Below are 21,953 nucleotides of genomic sequence, written 5' to 3' on the forward strand. Positions count from 1 at the left end.
CTTTGTAATCCGAGCAACCATGCCACTTTTCTTCGAAAACGGTGTTGGACAGACTCGATATGGTCAATATGAGTCCTGCAGAATGGAGACCAAATAATAAAATAATAAAAAATAATAAAAAAATACAACAAAAAATATAACAATAATAAAAAAATATTTAAAAATTGCATCGATCTGCCCCGCGCCGCCCGCGGGGTGCGGATTGATCGATATAAGATAGCGCGCTTCTCAGATGTGACGCCTCAAACACGTCCTTATCGACGCAGATAAGATAGCGCGAAATAGACCAGATAACGGCCCTCCACGACTCCCGTACAAAGTCTGCCGTTTTGGAAATCACCGGACGTCAGAACGCGCCCCGTTCAAATTCAAAAACCACCATTTTGAATTCGCAACTCGTGCAGAAGTTTCAATTCGGCGCCGCGTTTCGACGTTCAATTGTTTTTTTTCCACGTTTTCGTCTAATTCGCGATCGTTTGGTTTTTGGGCGTGGCCCGCGCTGTAATGTTTGCGTGATTTTATGAACTAAACGTTTTTTTGTCGATTCAAAAATGGGTTATTTAAAAGCGTGCATTGCGTCGATATTTTTTGTTCTGTTTTGCGATGGCGCGAACGGACAATCATCAGTTTGTAAGTATTTTTTAAAACAGTTTTAGGGCACTGCATTTCTGAATGAAGAAAGAAAAATAGTATTGATGAAGAAAGAGAAATAGTATTGGTTGGTGTAATGAATGTCACCTGACACGACAGTAGGAATTTCAGATTATCTACTCAGGGCTAAGAAATGGGAGATTCTCAGGGATGCCCCATAATCTACCCACAGCCAATCTACTAAATCTACAAAAAGTTTATCTGAGAGAGCTTTTCCAACCTCTATCACAGCACGGGCTAACTCTTCGTTATAGTAACGAGAGACCCTTTCAATACTCATTCTCCGCTTTAATTTATTTGCCTTCTCTTTCACAGTAGTAGCTGCTCGATTATGGAATAATCTACCAACTTATTTATATATACGCCCAATGGGCATTTTTAAGGACACATTTATACGTAGAAAATTATTATAAAGGATAGTAGAAAGACAATGGTATATAGTAGACTCGGTGGAAGTGGAAGCGGGAGAGAGGTGTTTATAATTGAATTTGATTCAGTGATCGTTTGAAAAAAGACAACTTGTTATCAAAAAAATCAAGACTGGTATGTTTGTTGGCAGACCGGAGAATTCTGGGCATAGGGGAATGGAAACCATAGTTAGTTCTATGGCTATCGGTATGAAAGAGTAAGTTTTGTCTGAGGTTTCTAGTTGGGATATTTTAATTTTTATCGAGCTCAGTAGTTCAGGCGCATCAGAGGTCTTGAAGAGAAATTATATTTAAGCTAGTTTCTAGCTCATTATACGTATATTGGTTTCCGGATGGGCCCAACCTCCAGCCTATCTTTCTTCAAAATCGACGTTGAACTGATTCAATATTCTTGATGTGAACATCATAATACGGAGACCAGATAACAGAGGAATAGTCTAGGTGCGGGCGAACTAGGGAACAGAGGAGAGCTTTAAGGGTATTGATATTTTTGAAGTCAGCTGTGCTTCTAATAAATCCAAGGAGTTTTAAGGATTCATTGATGACATGTTCAATATGAATTTTAAAAGAAAGTTTAGTGTCAAGTATAATAACCAAATCTCGTATACTAGACACAGATGATAATATTTCATCTTTCAGTGAGTAGTCGTATATGATTGGATTTTCCAGACGAAAAAATCTCATAACCTTATGTCAGAGACGGCTTTTCTTTATTTACATTTAAACCCTACCCTCTTTTCCTACCCCACCTGACCTCTACGACTGAACTGTACAAAAAAACACACCAGTTTGACATAAACTACTTGACTAAAATTGAGACCTTAAAAATTGTGCACAAAATAACACCGGGAAACATACAAGACGACGACATAATATTAGCCAAAAATGCTGACATACACAAATATAACACCAGACAACAACAACACTATCATATTGAAAAAGCAAAGACAAACACAGCACAGTCAAAAATACTACATAATGGACTTAAACACTACAACGACTTACCTTACTACTTGAAAACTTTTACTGGAGACAAATTTAAAATCAATCTGAATAAGCACGTGATGACTGAACTAACTAGACTAGACGAGACATAAAATGACTAGACGATATTAAATTTCTAATGTAACCCTAACGGGTTTTTTAAAATTGTAAATATTATTTTTTTAAATCGCGTATAAAATATCACTTCCTGAATATTTAAGTTTCTCCTTTTTCCTACCACCTCTTCCCTTCATAGTATAGTGTAGATGTTAAGTCAATTTTTACTACTAAAAAAAATATTTTTTTTAATTAACCAACAATATGTTCATACTCCTATACCACTGATTTTCTAAAATTGAACGGTTTGGGTAGGTAAGAAGAAATTGCCTTAAGGCAATATGTGCGCCCTTATGCGTATGTAAACGGTATATTTTTATATATATAATTCCTCTGTACGTGTGATGTCACTGAATTCCTTTTAAATGGCTTGACCGAATTACGTGCGATTTTCTGCGAAATGTAGATATTTGCGCTGTGCGTGTTCGTAGATATTAAAATCTTCAAGCCAATATGTAAAAAATAAGAAAGAAACACAAATGTTTTATTCATCGATCTGCCAGGGTTTTACGAAAAATTGAAAGATGTTGTTTTTTTGTGTGTAAAAAAATGTTTTTGAATGTTTACAAACAGAATTTGTTTTTTGTGGATCTCAATTAGATTATTTCCTTAAATTCGTATAATTTATATACATTTTTTTATAAATTGAAGATTTTATGAGCTATAAACCTTCTCGAGGCATTGACAGAGATGTACATTTATCTGAAAACCGTACGTAAATCGGTCCATCGAGGACAACCATTTGAATATAGATTTTAATAATTGCATATACATTATGATATTTTTAAACCCTGATATTACTCCATAGCATAGAATTAAGAATAGTCCAGAAACCGCATACGCACATCAAACAGAAGGCGACTAAACTACTCATAAATGAGTAGGTTTACGTTTTGACCCATTAGTTTCTTTGTAGACGTCGCTCAGTACGCTACTCCTGATTTGAATTCAACTATGCCGTGTTGTGTCCTTTTAAAGTGTTGAATGCTAGGATCCTAAAGAAACAGGATGCAATTACATTTCATCTGTAATTAGCAAATGAATGTGTATTTAACAAATGCATTACCTAAAAATTGAATTATTTTTCCATCCGTCAAATTGTCGAAGAAACAAAATGAACATTTCGTTAGTGTTGCCAGGGTAGTAATTTTTTTTACCCTACTTTTCTCATATAATGAGAGAATTAATGAAAATTGGATTCTCGCTAAAACAACTCTATCGTGGACCGACATTATTTTTAAAACGTCAAATATTATTTAACACGATATAAAAATATCCGTTTTATGTAAAATAAAATTTGTTTTATATTTTAAGTTCAAAGATGAACTTTGAACTTAAAATATTATATGAACTTAAATAATTAAATTACTCTTATTAAATGACCCTTTACTTATCTAGTCTGTTGTGTCAATCAATGTTTCCGCGTGCACATTCAAATTTTAGAGAAATTAACAAATATTTTTTTTTACTTACATTTATGTTATAATTATATTTTTTCCCATCGTGCAACATTACGCGGCGGCATCACGAATGCGCGCGGTGAAAGTGAGGCATAGTGGGGGAATTATTGGACACAGTCCGATGTATTCAAATATTATTCTACGCTCCTTCTGGACTATTCTTAACTCTATGCTCCATAGTTACATAAATATTTGATTTCGTTGTTTTCAGATAGGGTGTGCTCAAGCCCCAGCTACGCTGAACTATGCCAAGCTGTGGAGACGGGAGACAGTCCCGTGGAGTGCGTCACCGTGTCCGATACGTGAGTCTGATCATCATCGTTCCGTGTCCGAATGCGGTGTCCACAGAGAGCCTCCGGGCATCTCTGTCGGCTCCCGGCTCCTGCGCACCCTCCCAAGTCAGGTTCGCGTCCGTAGTCCTGGTGTAATCTGCCGACGGACAGTCAGCGGCGAACGTTCAGGACGTCGAGAACCTGATAACCTATAGGCAAGCGTGGTTAAGGCTCTCGAGAGGCATCAGCAGTATATGATCCATCCGACAGGATCACCTCCGCTTGATTGCAGTTATCTGCTGCGTCCGTTCTCTTATTACTCCATTCCTCACAATATCAAACCACCGCACATCCGAGATTCTTCGGAAACATCTATTCTCAAAACTAAAGTCCTTAAACATAGCTTTCTTAGAATGACATTTGTCAGAAAAAGTGACGACATGACTTTGTAGTAACGTCAAAGGAGTAATTTATATTGACACACGAAAAATCATTTGTATCTGGCGTGTTAATTTATTTTTTTAATACAATACTTGACACATAAATCAACATAAATATATATAATCAGCTTTAAAACTGAAAAAACCTAAAATAAACCTCATTATTAACGACGTTCTTACAAGGTTACATCATTTTCAAAAACGTTAGAGATGGACAAATTGATCAATGTCAATTGATCGAATAAAAAAATAATCATTTTTAAGTTGTTCATGAAAAAAGTATAAATGTCTTATTTTTTGGTGAATAATTGTCTTAAACACAATATAATAGGCTTGTTTTTGCGTTTTTTATATCAATTTTTGGAAACAGAGTTTCATGATTGCATGAAATAACTGATAAAATTGATTTGATCAGTGATCTATAATTTCCATCGCTAATGACATTTGTTTGACAACTGTCATTCTAATTAAGCTATATTTTATGGACTATAAGTATTTTATCCGAGTCCTGGGCTGGTATTCCAAACGAAATTATAGCGCGGTATAGCGCGTTTTTACGTACTAAATACGCGTTATAGCGCGCTGTAAACGCGTTCGGAATACCAGCCCTGGATGCTAGGCACGGGACCACAAACCGATTTACGAAAGAAAAATACTTTTTATTTAGCATTGAACGCGGAGTAAAGTTTCAGCGTAACCTATTGTTTGAATTCGATCATATGACGTCTAAGATGACGTAATGAAAACACTTATCGACATGTCGGTAGATCAGAATTCGTCATGCTGAAGAATGTAGAAACAGTAGAAAAGTTATAGATACCGTCTCGATATGTAACGATAAAGGGAGCGTTTATTATTGCGGCCCAAAAGTTCAAACGCCATTATAATCTGTTCACCTGATGTCAAAATACATCAAGATGCTTTCCACATTTTGATACATTGCCCCTTTTTAAGTGTCAAAAGACATAACATAGAGGCGTGATGCAGAGTGATGGTTACCCGTGCCGACATCTATATTATTTATATTACAAAACGCACAATGAAAATAACAAAAACCTAACATAAGCTATACAATTGTGGAGCAGTTGATTCAATATTGGTTTGGGCGAATGAGACAATCTATTTTACTTCTACCTAGCTCCACTATCCGGTTTTTTATAGCCTTTTTAAACATTTTCTCGTTACTAATTGTTTTAATAGATAGTGGAAGTACGTTCAAGATTTTAATTAAATAATACTCAAAATCCCTTTGTTCGAAAGTGGTGTTAGTTTATTTATTAAATTTTTGCGAATGTGTTCCTAGGGTCAATTGCTTGCTGAAGATGGAGAAGCAGGAGGCTGACTTCGTGGTGCTGACTGCGGAGGAGGCTCTCCTGGCCGCGGCCGCCCAGCCGGAGAAGTATAGCGTGCTGGCCAGCGTCAGGCACCAGGACAGAACTTACCGTGAGTTTGGTGTTCGCTATTCAGTGTCCGCTCCTAGTTGGTACTCTTTTGAAGAACAGGAAAAATTTATGCGAATTTACTATTCACTCTTAACCCGTCCGTTCTTGTGATTTAACCGGCGCGGAGTTGCAAATTGTTGTTCCCACTCTTCCACAACTCGATTTCAATTTTTTTCTGAAAATTTAAATGTTTCTGCAAATAATAAGAACTCGAGTATTTTCCTATTTTATAAAAATAAAGATTTACACGAAAAAACCTCAGAATAATAATGCGTAACCTAGAGAGGAGCCCAAACGTAGGAAAACCATTCTATGACTATTGGGTATTAAGTTAGCAACAGTTCGCAGCAAAACTCAGGTCCAGAATTTCCAAATGGATATTAATTTGCATTATAAATACTTTTAAATATGTACCTGAGTAGGGTTATTCCAATTTATTTTTCTATAATTCGCCTATATTTATTTTATAAAACTGAAAATACATGTGTGTGTTTATTTTTTTATTTATTTATTCATTTTATTCACAATATACTTATGTTACATTTATTGAGACATAAATCCCAACTCCGTGGAACCAAAGTCCTGTGTTGAGTTTGTCTGTTTGTCCGTCACATCTCCGAAACGGCAGCCTAAAATTTGGACACGTCATTTAAGATGCGATTTCAAGGTTAACATTGCTAATTTCGAGTAAAATTTTAATCGACCTCTACTCGATAAAGACTTAATTTTATATGGATGCCTAGTGCGCGGCCCCGACTTATTGCCCGTAATCAACTATCATTATCAACAATAAATATGTTGATATAAGGAAAGTTTTTAAGCAACAAAATACACGTGTCGGGACAATAAATGACAAAAATCAATGTAAATCATGGGAAAATATTAGGAATCAATTACCTGTGAAAACTGACTCCTTTAACAGCTTTGACGCTCCTACTGCTGCAACCAAACATACTGCAATTCACCATAGTAGATTTTAATTTATTACAACGTATATATCCAAGTTATTTACAAATAAAGCCAAGCACAGCTACAAAAGCATCTGATCGAACCATAATGTTTATGTTGTAAAATAAAACAAAATAGCCACCAATTTGTTGCTAACTGACAAACCAACATCGCTTGCGTTCTATGAAACATAGTGATAAGGCTTCTCTCTGGGTTACGCATCATTACTCTGAGGAAAAAACTCATATTTTGATTGAGTTACAGCTTTGCACTTTTGTTGTAGAAAACTTCGCCTTCGAGGCTGTCGCCGTAGTGAAGGCGGACCACAAAGGGGGCCTCCAGGGACTGTCCAAGGGGGGGCTGTGCCACCCGGGCTATGGGAAGAGCAAGGAACAGCTCTGGTCCAACAGGGTCCTCAAGCACTTTGAGAAAGCGGTTAGTAAATATGAATAAATGTGTCGGTGGTGATTTTGTTACTAAATTTCTAATACAGCTATAATATGCTTTATACTCTTAACAATAGAGTAGGCAGATGATGCATGTTTTTTTTTTTCAGATATCAAAGTGAAAAGGGTATAAACAGTTGCATTATGAATCACATTGAACGTAAAAAATATTTAAAAAAATATTCCATACTACTATTGGCCCTCAACCGAGGTTTGAAGTTTATAACTGTCTGAACATTTTGTTAATTATCTATATTGATGAAATTATTTTTTTGTTGGTAAAGATATAACTTAATCACATTACAAATTCGAACACGTTTTGAAACTACCGAAATGCAAAAAGTTTACACTCCGCGGAACTGATTCCGTTGAGCGCCTGGCTAATATTGACAAAAACAATGGCTCGTTAAAACAATGCTTCAAATTTATTACAAATTAAAGTGCGACTCACGCCCTTAGGTGCTTATTTAATAAGGTTTAATGCTCATTATGAAATTTAGTTTTGCTGATTTTCTTACTTAAGTACGAAATGATAGCCGGTGTACCGCAAAAAATCGACTAGAAATCGTTGGGAAAATTTTTTAAGGAATGTAAAGAAAAAATCTGATTGTGATCCACAAAAGCTAATGTTGTTTGTAAACATTGAAATACAAAGTTTTTGCAAACACAAAAAAACCACATCCTTCCATTTTTTGTATATGCATTCTCGTCGAATGGTAGGTCGATGAAAAAACGATTTATGCTTCTAACTTTTTTTTTACGATTTCGATTGAAAATTTTATACAACAAAAAAAACATAAAAATCTACATTTTGCTGAAAGCCGCACGTAAATCGGTTAAGCCGTTTAGGAGAAGTTCGGTGACATCACACGTAAAGAAGAATCTTTATATTTATAATTCCTCTGTACGTGTGATGTCACTGAATTCCTCCTAGACGGCTTAACCGATTTACGTGCAATTTTCTGCGAAATGTAGATCATTGCGCTGTGCGTGTTTGTAGACATTTAAATCTTCAATCTAATTTGTAAAAAATAAGTTAGGAGCAAAAATGTTTTATTAATCGATCTACCAGGGTTTTACGAAAAATTGAAAAATGATGTTTTTTTTGTGTATAAAAAAAGTTTTTTTATGTTTACAAACAGCATTTGTTTTTGTGGACTTCAATCAGATTATTTCCTTAAATTCCTTATAATTTCTATCCATTTATTTTATTTTTACTGGATTTTTGGTTATACTAAAATAATATTAATTCGATACAATTTAAAAAATGGTATTCCACATAAGTACACCCCTCTGTTGGTGAGAAGACCGGTGTTTAACGTTTGCAAAAAGAATGCCATATTTGAAAAAATAATCATTTTATGTTTTGGAATTCAACCATAAACAAGTACCTACTTAAATTCAATATTTGAATATTATAAATTTTTAGTTTTGGAATTTAATCACAAACAATTACCTGGGTACCTACTTATCAATGAAAAGTCTTATTCCAAGGTAATAGCAGGCAAGCCAACGTTCAGGCAGGACAACGTCTGTCGGGCCCACTAGTTAGGTATATTTAAAGATTTCTTTTTGCCAAAGATTTGTTTTAAAAAGTGCCGCCTTGGTGTTTTTTTATACATCAAGCTGTTTCCCTTTTTAGACCGTGGCGAGTTCGCAAAAGTGCTCAGCCACTTCTAAATCCTCCGCCGAGGATGAGGCCGCGGCTCTGAGCGCCTTCTACTCGGCGGCCTGCCGCCCGGGACCCTGGCTCTTAGACCCTGAAGAAGACAGAAAACTCAGTGAGTCAGTCGAATACAAATCCCTAAAATTGGTTTTATCCCTATTCTGAATCTCTACTCCGTAGAGAGTGATTCATTTGGGGATTTTGATTTTTTGTATGCGTTTACACTTCGCTTCATATTTATTTTTGTTTGACAGTTGGGAAACATCACATATTACGAATACCGATAAAAATACATTTTGGAGGTCATCGCACTCAAGCCGCCAAGTTGGTAGGGCCGAACACCGTTCTGGCCCGCGACGCGTAACCCGACGCAACGTCAACTCAGTGGATCTGGTGGACGGGCGACACGAAATGCCAAGATGTAATGTGCATATTCTTCCGCTGCACGCCGTTAAATACTTGTCCGAGTTGACGTTGCGTCGGGTTGCGCGTTGCGGGCCAGAACTGTGTTCGGCCCTGCCAACTTTACGGCTTGATGGTGATGACCTCCACAACATGAAATGGATTTAGAATAATTAATTATATTTTCAAAATCAATATGGATATTGTGGAAAAATGTTTTCATGTATAACTTTTTTTTTAATTATAAAAAATATGCCACTAGAAAATCGCGACAAGTTTGGCATTGATAGTTGTGACGTCAAGATTCGTGAAGATGTTCTATTAAAAATTTGAACCGTTAGGAACTAAGTTGAAAATTAACATGAATCGGGACGCTAATGCAATGACCGTTTTTGCGGGAATTAAAAAGGTTCTATGAAATACTGACGAGTAAAAATAATTATTTTTTTATACCAATTAGTAGCATAAAAAATGATTTTTAATTTATAATTTTCAATTCCCGCGAAAACGGTTCATTGCATTGGCTACGCCCCCAACACTCCACGATTCAGTTAAATTTTGAACTTCGTTTGTGACTGTTTAAATTTAGAAAATAGGACATCGTCATGAATCTTGGCGTCACAATTGAATGGCATGTCCCGTTTTCGTAGATTTAAAATCTCCAGTTCTTTTGAATTAGAAATTCCGGGCCGCATTTGAATATACAATTTGCGCGATTCAAGACGTCAAAATACCGAATCACAACAAGATGGACAGCATTTTTTAAGGGAATATGGAAAAGTGTAACGGAAGACCTATCGATGTCGATCAATAGTCCAACTTTTCGTGAATCAGTTATCTGTGGTTAAAAATGTTAGAATTAACAGTTCAATCATTAGGAATTTGTCTTCTGTTGGAATGAGACGAAGCGGTGTTTCTAATATCTGACCTTAAAAAAATCGTAAATCGGTCGGTAAATCCATTAATTGTAGATATTCAGAGTAAAATTAAGCATCTAAAAATCAGAAGGATGATTATTCAAATATGCTGGATAAGAGGACATGCTGGTATCGTAGGAAATGAGAGAGCGGGTGAACGAGCAAGAGCCGCCACTTGTAAAAGAACGACACCTTTCTTCTTAGAATTTCCCCTTATTTTGCTAAACGTCGGGAGGATCATTACCGCGCTTCTTCTACAGGTAAAATCAAAATATTCTAAAGATGACTATTGTCCATGCGATGATATTTCTTCAGAGTATCGAACATCTTTTATTTTTGTGCCCTTTTTTAAATTTACAACGCCATAATCTTGAAGCAGAATGCAGGAAAGATGGAATATCCTTAACTGATATCCACACTGTCGTTAAAAGTAGTTATCACGCGCCATTGTTCTTGGACTTTGCAACAATGGTGATTGGACTCATAAAGGTAATAAACCAAAATCAGTGATGGAACATCCCATTTCCAAGACAAACAAAAACATTTTTTTCCAAGTACCTTAGCCTTGTACACGATACGTTAGGCTACTAAATACAGGGGTCCAAATATATATAAAAAATAATAAAAATATCTGACCTTTAATCATTTATGTCCTAACAGAAATGAAATACCCCAAGCTGTGTTCCTTGTGCACGATGGATGGGACTTCAAACTGTGAAGGATATAGCTACTTCGAGCCGAGGGCCTTCTACGGCGGCGCCGCCAATCCTCACCTGTCCGCCATGGCGTGCCTGAGGATGGGCAAAGGCTCCGTAGCCTACATGGCCTACAACCACTTCCAGGACTTCTTCAAGGTAAAAAGATTTAATAAATTCAGCATCCTCCTATTGGTACTCGCAAAGTTTTGCTTTTGACCTGATAAAGCATAGCCTCGTCGAGTGAGGGTAATCACTAGAACCCGCCCGGGGCACTGCAAATTGAACAAACACCGCGCTAGAATGAACCTTTCCCAAAGTTCTTGATGTAGGTTCTGCAGTGCAGATGAGGAAACACCTATATGTGTTCTATGTGAATGTGATACTTTACATCATAAAAAGAGCCTCACCCTCGGGGGACCGCTGGTTAATCCTGAGGATGTTAAAAAGCTCGTCCCCTACCTAATAGCCCAATACTTTACGGTTCTGGGTTTGGAGGTGGAGATTTAGCAAAATGTAACCTCTCGTCCTCCACACAGTAGCCAGGCTCTTTAAAGACCTGGGCGTGGAGGGAGATAACTATTCACGGAGACCCATCATAATGTATCTTCACAGGTCGCAGTGACGTCATTGGGACCAATAGTTTGCAACTAAGAAGGGATGGGTTCACACCAGATTCGGAAAGTAAAATTTGTATAATTATGCTGGATTTTGATGCAAAAAATATTTAACCTTACTACCCGAAAAATGATGTCCGCAAATACAGCAATACATCCGTATTAGAGAGAGAACGGAGATAGAACACGAAACAAGGAAGGCAGAGACGTTCTATAACCGCCGTAGCCGGTGTTGTGTGAAACAAATTCAGTCGGTTGTTGACAGTGATGGGGGACGCGCGAGTGAATTATGAGCGGCGAAATGATGTTTTTTTTGCTATAACAGGGCTAAATTATGTGTTTATTTTTATAAATTATGAAAAAGGAATTATTAAACGTTATGTCTCCACCTTTTTTTTCAAATGTCTGAACTTTAGAATATTCCGTCTTTTGTTTTTGGTGACACGATGTTACATTACTGCGCGCAAAGGGATTATTTACCACGGTCTTTTAAGAGTTAATAATGTTGAACCATTGCTCGAGGACTCCTGGTTTGATATTTTGTCCCAATATAACGCCTTAAATATTATGTTATTTGTAATGTTATTTTGGAAAAAAGAATTTATTTGAATTTGAATTTAGCAATATTATGTGATGAGCATGTGCGAATCACATTCTCTTCACAACGAACACACGGCAGAATCACAACCTTTGCATGGACTTAGTATGGAGTATTACTCGAGCGTCGTTGTTGTTTCTAGAATAATGTGACGGAGATTGCCGACTACGCGCTGCTTTGCGAAAACGGCACGACGATCCCCCTCGGGGGGAAGTTCGCCCCCTCCAGCGCCCCCTGCGCCTGGGTCAGGCAGCCCTGGGCCGCGCTTGTGGCGAGAAAGTAAGTCTTTCGTGTCGTAAGATTGATGTTGATGTTTGATGATTATTGATGTTGTAAGATAATATGACTACATTTCTGAATATCGTAGGCAACTGAAATGCCTCAAAATTAGACAGCGGAGAGACTATCACTCCCTCTCACTTCTGTTCAATGTACTTCATAGTCCTAACGCTCCTATATACCTGCGTGAAAATTTTCAACGCTTATCAGTTCATGGTTTACCTCTTCGTTCTAATTCTCAAGGCACTCTCTTAATACCCATCCGCAATTCCTCTTTCTTCTCTAACTCATATGGTCCATGCGGCTCCACTTTGGAATCATCTCCCATCCACCATCAAAGATGTTACTACATTATCTCTGTTTAAATCATGTCCGAAAACACATTTCCTCTATCTCCTCCTTTCCTCTTTCCTCTTTTTCCTTTTTTCCATAGTTTTAGTTTAAGGTAATTTATAAACAAATACGTTCATTTCTATTTTTATATATCTTTAGCTTTTTAATCTTTATTTTCTATTGATGTTCTGTAACTTGAATTATAAAAATAAAACTACTATTTTATTGGTTGGTTGGAAGAAATTGCCATTTAAAAAGTTAAATAAATTAATTAATTCATTTCTTCTATTTTTTTAACATTCATTTTTGTCGAATAACGCATCAGAAATCTCCATCCGTCGCGTATGCTATTTACGAAGTCACTTTGGGTGGATTCCGAAACATCCCCAACGGATAATGCTTCGGATAGATACGAATATGCTACCGGGAAGCGTGAAGTCTAGGTATTTACAGGGCTTGTGATCTGTCATAGCAACGATTGATGAAGCAAATCAGCGTTATCTATAGAATCCAATACAACGAATTATGCAACTCTAACAGTATTGCACAGAAAGACGAGAGTATCGTCTTGTATTTCATTAACATCGTCCCTACCATGGATAAATGAACAACAAAGGAATGTGGCCTATAAAAAGACCACAGAGCGCAGTCAACGCCCAGCTCAGTTCAGCATCAGTCAGCTCAGCCAGTCCGAAGACTCAGCTCAGCGCAGTCACTCAGTTCCAGCATGTAGTTCAAGTGCAGTCTCTTTAACCCATCATCGCCGCTGTGCTCGCGCTACGTTAACCAAGTGCTGTATCAAATTTGCAATGTAATAAATACAATACACATTAAACATTCACCATTCTGACCATATTTTAAACATCCGAATTTCCCCAACTCTTCCATCTGCTAGCTTTTTACTACAAATATTTGGACATACTCAAAACATTGTTGAACAATAAATTGGATTATGTTACGGCGGTGAGGAGTCGAACTGACCGCACTTGGACTTCATGCTGGAACTGAGTGACTGGTTTGCACTGACTTGTTGGACTGACTGGGCATTGACTGCGCCCTGTTCTCTCTTTATAGGTTTTGTTCTTCATGTCTTTATGGCGCGAATGCACTGCAGGATTGCACTCTTCTGTTGTCTTGCAAAATATAATTTGTTGTATTTAATTTAAAATGATGACTTGCTTCACCGATCGTTGATCTATATTTCAGGTGAAACGATTGCACGTCTGTGTGTCATCGATCAATAAACTATGAGCCCCTCACTACCGCATATTAAAATATGGGTACGCGCTTAGTCATTATTTTACGCTTCACTCGGCTTTTCCGAGTTTAGGCGATTGAACCTCTCATTGAACCTCTCATTCACGAAGCATGGTTAGACGCAGTGCGCCTAAGCAAATTTTCGCTCTAATAACTATAATATATCTGTATCAGGGACATTGCGGCTCCGCTGTTAGACGGATTCCGCAAATGGATGCCTACCGGACGAGACGACTCTACCGGGACGTGGACGGAGAGTCTGGACGCCATCATGTTCCGTGAAGCGTCAGATTTGATGACCTACGAAACTATACCCAAGGATCTGAATACCTACATCACCGCTGGTAAGTACAGTTTATGGTAATGCTATCAGTGGTCTCTCGTCTCTTTTGCAATCAGCCTCTTTTAATAAACCCTTACGGATTATTACATTCATTTAACTTTTTTTTCCTTTTAAACCTTTAACATTGTATAGATGGGTGCACGTGGATTGATTTTGATTTCTTCCGATGCACGACGTTTAATAACTTGTCCGAGCTGACGTTGCATTGGATTACGCGTTGCGGGCCAGAGCGGTGTTCGGCTCTGCCAAACTCACGGCTGTTGGTGCCCTCCGCAACATATCATCATCACTGGCTGTTTTCATCTTATTAAAATTATATGTGTATCTTGCTCAGTGACCTAATTAGATTATATCTCTTTCTCTCAAATGAATGTGCTTTGGATTCTTAATGTTGTCTGCGCTAGTGCTGAGATTGTAAAATTCCACTTTCATTTTCATTATTACATTATATAAAAATATTGTATCGTCATAGTCAGTATGTAAATTACGCGCTAGCAACGCATTATCTACCGCCTAGATTTATTAGCTTTATTTTAAATTAAAAAAAAAAAAAAAAATTATCTTAAATCGACCTTGGCAAATAAATGCTTGTCACAAGAGGCAAAATTGGCAGTTCACAACGGAGTCCTGGTCCCATCCCTGATGTATGGGAGCTAAGTATGGACTTGAAAAAACAGGGATGAAAGTAGGCTGAATGCTGTCGAAATGCGATCTCTCAGGCAAATGTGTGGTAAAACTATGTACGATAGATGCGCAAATGTTGAGATCGGTACATTATGTAAGGCTGAGACAAGCATTATCGACAAAATCAAGAAAGGAGCTCTGCGCTGGTTTGGACATGTAGAACGAATGGACAGCGAGAGAACGGCTAAGAATATTTACAATGCGAATGTTGATGGATGCAGAAATAGAGGAAGACCGAGAAAGACATGGCATGACCAAATCCAACAAATACTTAAAGATGGACATGTCAAAAGTCGGAATAATCAGCGCGCGTGCATGAGAAGATGTATGAATGTAGAGGAAGCGAGATCTGTATGCAAAGATAGAGTGTTGTGGCGTTCTATCCTCTCTGCCTACCCTTACGGGGAAACGGCGTGATGGTTTGTTTGTTTTGTTTTTTGTTTGTTTCTTTGAATCTCTTAAAATGTGTATGTGAATATTTTTTTTTCCTTTTTAAAAAAAATGTTATTTTATTTTATTTTTACATCTAAGCATGTTTTTCATTCTTTATTTTAATTCTTAACTTTTAATTACTTTTACAAATTTTCTTCATTTTTTTACTTTAATTTAAATTTTTGAACACCTTCTATTTATGTCTCCTATTTTTATATATTATATTTATGGCTCCTTCTCTTTTTTGTACTTTAATTAATAACCTTACATAAAATGATTATATAATATGGAAACTTCACTGGTCCATTAGAGTTAAGTCTAATTGTGTAAAATATAAAACTATGGGGCTATGTATAGCGTGTGAGCTCGCCAATATATGACAGTAAAGTTTTTATTGTCTTTGAATTTCCTAGAGTTTTAACCATCGAAAAAAAAGAAGATTGCAAATAAAATCAACAGACAATGGAAATTTGATGTGTATTATTTTAATAAATTGTTTATAACAGAAAAATACATAGAGAAATATGCATTTTTATTTTTTGTAATAAAAACAGTCTAGTAAATTCGAATAAATAAAAATACGCTTTATATTAACAATATTAATTAAAATGCAAAAATAATATTGAATACTTGAAAAATAAATATTACTGAGTGTTACAAACATAATTTAAAAAACGGATAGCGATTAAAAGTAAAAACTATCTTTAGTTTAATTCTTATAGCGATAAATACATAAACATTATAAAACAGGAGTTATACAAATACAAAAATAATATTGTAACTAGGCGGCTACCTACACGGTTAAATTTCCAAACACCACGCAATTTCTTATCTCGGCTACGCTATGTAAAATGAAAAAAAAAAAAAAATTAATAATTTCTCACGTCACAAAGTCGCCCCTGGGTAGCGCCTGCTAACGTCAATCAACAAAAACATCCTCGTTTTAATTACAATATTTCGGCTACGCCATAAATCTCTTTTTTTAAATAATTTCTCACGTCACAAAGTCGCCCCTGGGTAGCGCCTGCTAACGTCAATCAACAAAAACATCCTCGTTTTATTTTATTTTTATTTTTTATTTTATTATTTTTTCACGCCCATAAGGCTTTTACATACATGAAAATTTTACAAAATATAAGTATATAAACAACATTAAATTTAAAAAATACAATATAAAGCAACAAAAGATAGAACGGTGTTAAGAAGTAAAGTTGGTATAAAAAAAGAAGATGAGTATATAAACAGCATAGATTTAAAAAAAAAACACAATATAAAGAAATAAAATAAAGGAACAAAATAAAGGAACAGTGTTAAGAAGTATAGTTGGTATAAAAATAAAAAGATGAGTGTATTAACAACATAAATTTAAAAAAAAATATATAATATACTGTAGTAAAATATAGAACTGTGTTTTAAAGTTAAGTTGGTTTTAAAAAAATTAAAGCAATATATATATATTTCTATTTTTTTTAATAAGCTAAAGAAATACAATTAAAGGTTTAAAGCAGCTAGGTACATAATGTTATAAAATACAATATGAACAGAATATTAAGTTCTATTTGATAAGGAACATATACATTGATATTTAAAATTTACAAGACTCACGCTAAAGACATCGATGTTGTTAGCATATTGGTTCGCGAGTACATGCATCCGCATTACTGGCGAATTCGCGCTGTAATTGGTCGATGATGGACCGCAGTAGAACAAAGTATTACATCGGGTAACTCGACCAGGCACTCGCACATTAATCAAATTGATAAGTTCACAACAATCGAACATCGACATTATTATTTTAAACAAAAAAAGCAAGTCATTTAATTTTCGTCTGTTTTCTAATGTTTGGATGTTTAAATAATCATTTAAGTATGAGTAATTTATGTATTCAATCGGTATACTTAATTTGAAATTGATAAAACGCAAAAATTTATGCTGAACTCTTTCGATGTCCTTAACATGAACCCTGTAATGCGGTGACCATATAACTGAGTTATACTCGAGTTGACTTCGCACTAGGGCAATATACAATGTTTTCATTATGTTTATAGACTCAAAATCCCGTATCGTTCGCAGCAAAAATCCCAAGGTTCTCATGCTCTTATTTGTAATGTTTTGTATCTGTTTAATAAAACTCAGTTTTTCGTCAAAAAGAATACCTAAGTCTGTCATCTCTGTAACTTTTTCTAAAGGTGAAGAATTTATTTTATACGTGAAAACGATGGGATTCCTGTTGCGGCAGAATGTCATAATTTTGCATTTTTGAATATTAAGAAATAAATTATTTTTTTTACACCAATTATACAAATTATTAATATTTGATTGCAGAGTTTCACAATGATTAATGTCCGATATTTTTTTAAATATTTTAATATCGTCCGCAAAAAGCAAAACTTCGACATCATGGAAACAGGATGTAATGTCATTTACGAACATTAGAAAAAGAACAGGCCCTAGGTGACTGCCTTGTGGAAGACCACTAGAGGCAGAAAAACAGTCTGATTTAACATTTTTGATTTTTACATATAGATACCTGTCAGATAGATAGGCTCGAAACCAATCAAGGATAGCTCCACGAAAACCCAAACCATACAGCTTACTTAGTAATATTTTGTGAGAGACTTTGTCAAACGCCTTAGTAAAATCGGTGTATATACTATCAACTTGATTTTTATCATTAAAGGCTTCCGATATGTAATTATGGTAAAGAATTAGGTTTGTGGCAGTTGACCGCGCCTTTATAAAACCGTGTTGTTTAGTGTCTATTATATTTGAGACATCATGTTGAATTTGGTCAAGTATGAGTGACTCAAAAAGTTTGGGTATGACTGATTGGATGCATATAGGACGGTAGTTTTTAATATCTGAGTCGTCCCCCTTTTTAAAAATTGGAGTTATATAGCTAGATTTCCATTTGGAGGGAAAACATCCCATTGACAATAGTTTATTGAAAAACGTGGTGAGAGGTTCAGCTATAACTGAGGCACATTTTTTGAGAAAAATAGGCGGAACATTATCAGGACCTGCTGATTTATTTTCATCTAAAGAGAGTAGTCTCTTCTTACAAGACAACATATTAATTTGACAGTTTGAAAGCGTAATTGTTTTATCAAAAGTAAAGGTTGGAATCTTATCATCTGGAATAGGTTCATCATACACTTCCTTAAAGAAATTTGCAAAAAGGTTTACAATATTTTCAGTGCCATTCACTAATTTTCCATCTAGATGCATAGCACTTGGATATTCGAAATGAGAATTGTTTAATTTTTTTATGTAGTTCCAAAGATTGTTTGAGTTTAACGCCGAATTTTCCATACTTTTTACATACGATTTAAAGCATATCTTGGAAAGCGTTTTACATTCGTTTCTTGTTTTGGAAAATTCCTGATAATCATGAATACTCCGACTTTGCTTAAATTTTTTGTGTAGTACTTTTTTTGAATTTAGTAAAATTTTAAGTTCAGCGGTAAACCACTTTGGATAGTTTATTTTAAGTTGATACTTGGGGACAAATTTATCTATAGAATTAAAAATTATGTCATACATATGGCAAATAGATATTTCTGTATTATCATTATTTAAAAAAGTCCAGTCAGTTTTAGAAAGTTGATTAATAATTGAATCAAAATCAGCCTTTTTGTAATTTAAAGAAATATCAGTGTGTTTTGAACAGGTTTCGTGTAAATATAATGTTAATTCAAGAGGAGGGTGGTAATCATCAATTGGCAAGATCGGATCAACGCTCTTTTCAACATTAAGGTTAGCATAATTTGACAAAACTAAATCTAGCAACTTATTTTTCACGTTATAAATAAAATTATGTTGATAAAAATTTAAAAAGTTAATCGTCCAGTATTGGTCGCGCCCGATCGTTCTCACTTTCACTATGAATATAGCCACTCTCACTATTTCCCCACGACAAGTTGGGAAGGTTGTAGTCACCAAATATAATTAGTTTGTTGTTAGGGTATTTTGAACACAAAAACTCGATGTCTTCACAATGCCTCTGATAATTTTCTGAATCTGTAAGTGGTGGAAAATAGACACATCCAATTATGAATTTTTCAAAAGCTGTGCTCACTTGAACGAATATTTGTTCTGAGATGAGATTATTATTTTTAAGGTGTTTTGATGAATATTTCTTATTAATCGCCAGCAATACTCCCCCACCTCTTGATTTAGTACTTGTAGAAGGTGAGCGATCACATCTATAAATTTTATGGTTAGGGAAACCTAGTTCTGAAGATTTAATACTTGGATCCAACCATGTTTCGGTGAGTACAAACATATCGTAATGAAGTGTTGGTAAAATTAGTCTTAAATCATTTAATTTTGTACGAACGCCCCGGATATTTTGATAATAAAAGTGTAGTGGCACCCTTCTTAGTTTTTTGGTAGAGTTTGAGTTATTCTCGGAGTCGAGTTTATGTATTTGATTGTGATATTTTCTTCACCGTTTATCTTACGTAATTCCAATTCCTCTCGCAATTCTTGCAATTCTTTCTGTTGAAGAGGGCTCAAGTCTGAGTAGATTCTTATATTATTTTTTAATAATCTGCGCTTGCTTAATATACTCCTGGATAGTGAAGGATTCGATAGTTCTATTTTAATTGGTCTGGGTACTCCATCCCTGGGTTTCCCAAGCCGATATATTTTATTAATATTATTTGTTACCGAAGCATCTAAATCCAGGAGAATTGATTCAATGGCATTTTCATCTTCTGTAAGTCGTATAAGTTGAGTTGGTGCAGTACTTTCTGGTAAGTTACGAATAATTAAATTACTTGATCTCACGTTCCTCTCTGTCACTTCAGCTATCGCCTCACAGATGCTCGTGCTATCAGATTTAGGAGTGGCAGATGCCATTGCTTTATACGCACTAAGTTCACCTTCAAGGCAAGCATTCTTAGCTGCCATTTCTGAAGACATTATGCCTATAGCACCCAATATTTCATTAGTTTTAGGAACAATTTTCGCAATTTGGTCCTTTGTAAATTTGTTTGCCGGGTCCATAAGGATTTTAGTTTTAATTATAATATTTCGGCTACGCCATGAATCTCTTTTTTTAAATAATTTCTCACGTCACAAAGTCGCCCCTGGGTAGCGCCTGCTAACGTCAATCAACAAAAACATCCTCGTTTTAATTATAATATTTCGGCTACGCCATGAATCTCTTTTTTTAAATAATTTCTCACGTCACAAAGTCGCCCCTGGGTAGCGCCTGCTAACGTCAATCAACAAAAACATCCTCGTTTTAATTACAATATTTCGGCTACGCCATAAATCTCTTTTTTTAAATAATTTCTCACGTCACAAAGTCGCCCCTGGGTAGCGCCTGCTAACGTCAATTAACAAAAACATCCTCGTTTTTATAACAGTATTTCGGCTACGCCATGAATTTCTTATAAAAAATGTCAAAACGTCACAAAGCCACTCTCTGAGTGTCGCTACTGACATCATTTACAAAAACATAATTATTTGTGCTTTTTTCAGGTACGCAACATTTTTTTTAAATACACCTACCTAACCGATAAAATACTATTAGTAATTAAACCAAGGTGTGCTTTAAAGTTCCGTATGGCCAAATAATATTATTTATTATTAGAATATTATTGACATGTAGTTCAAGCATTGCTGCATTCACGTTGCTTTACTTCTGAGAGCTCAACTGCTATGTTTTTCTATGGTTATGTTAATGTCACCTGTCATGTATTGGCGAGCTCACAGGCTATACTTACGCCAAACTATGTAACTGTACTGTATGTTTCCTAAATAAAATAAAATAATTTTAAAAATATATTAAAAAAATCCCATCTCAAAGAATCATCTAAGGTTAACAGCCGCATGTTGATGAGTGTTGATCAGGAGTGACATCACCGTCAATGTTTAGACACTGGTGGATTTAGAAATTAATTAGCACCTGACCCACTGTAAAATATGTTGCATTGCCATGTTGCGATTGTTCCCAGGGCGGGCGCTGCCGTCGGACGGCGACGCCACGTCGTGCCGCAAGCCGCTGCGCTGGTGCACGGCGAGCGCGGCGGAGGCGCGCAAGTGCGAGTGGGTGCGGCGCGCGGCGCGCTCCGTGGGCGTGGCGCCCGCCATGGCGTGCGTGCTCGGCGCGTCGCACGTGGACTGCCTGGCGCAGGTGCGCGACCGCCGGGCCGACTTCGCGGGCATCGACACCAACCTCGGCTACCTCGCCCGAAGGTGACGAATCACTCCTTTTTTGTTAGCTTTTCCCCCTTTGATAATACAAACAAACAAACAAACCATCACGCCGCTAGGCAGAAAGGATTGCCTGCTAGTGTCCACCTTCAAGTATTTAATGGACTCTTTTTATCAACATTCGCATCGTAGATCCTTTTGGCCGTTCTTTCGCTGTCCATTCGCTCTGCATGTTCCAACCAACGCAGCACCCCTTTCTTGATGCTGCCAATAATGCGTGTCTCAGCCTTACACAGTTCACGGATCTCGACATCGACTTGAGGGATCGCATTTTGACCGCATTTATCCTACTTTTATCATCATTTTTCCCATTCCAT

The 21,953-nt window shown here is 36.2% G+C and overlaps 2 protein-coding genes across 2 annotated transcripts in view; one reads left to right on the forward strand and one right to left on the reverse strand.

Annotated features, from left to right (window-relative positions):
• The first annotated feature begins 273 nt into the window (after nt 1–273).
• LOC148273650 (transferrin-like) overlaps nt 274–21,953 on the forward strand; it is a 37,701-nt gene continuing 16,021 nt past the window's right edge. Inside the window, exons 1-9 of the mRNA XM_088238406.1 lie at nt 274–630; nt 3,852–3,942; nt 5,656–5,795; nt 7,026–7,177; nt 8,831–8,969; nt 10,834–11,027; nt 12,226–12,362; nt 14,127–14,296; nt 21,378–21,618. Coding sequence (XP_088094532.1) covers nt 552–630; nt 3,852–3,942; nt 5,656–5,795; nt 7,026–7,177; nt 8,831–8,969; nt 10,834–11,027; nt 12,226–12,362; nt 14,127–14,296; nt 21,378–21,618 — 1,343 coding nt within the window. The 5' untranslated portion in view covers nt 274–551. The remainder of the gene's footprint in view (nt 631–3,851; nt 3,943–5,655; nt 5,796–7,025; nt 7,178–8,830; nt 8,970–10,833; nt 11,028–12,225; nt 12,363–14,126; nt 14,297–21,377; nt 21,619–21,953) is intronic.
• Nucleotides 19,792–20,788, reverse strand: LOC148273651 (uncharacterized). The gene has a single exon (XM_088238397.1). The coding sequence runs from the start codon at nt 20,335–20,337 to the stop codon at nt 19,792–19,794; it is 546 nt and encodes a 181-aa protein (XP_088094523.1). The 5' UTR covers nt 20,338–20,788.

Source organism: Micrasema longulum, unplaced genomic scaffold (assembly GCF_059751315.1).
Source record: "Micrasema longulum isolate JH-2025_06_02 unplaced genomic scaffold, ASM5975131v1 h1tg001888l, whole genome shotgun sequence".
Lineage (NCBI taxonomy): Eukaryota > Metazoa > Arthropoda > Insecta > Trichoptera > Brachycentridae > Micrasema > Micrasema longulum.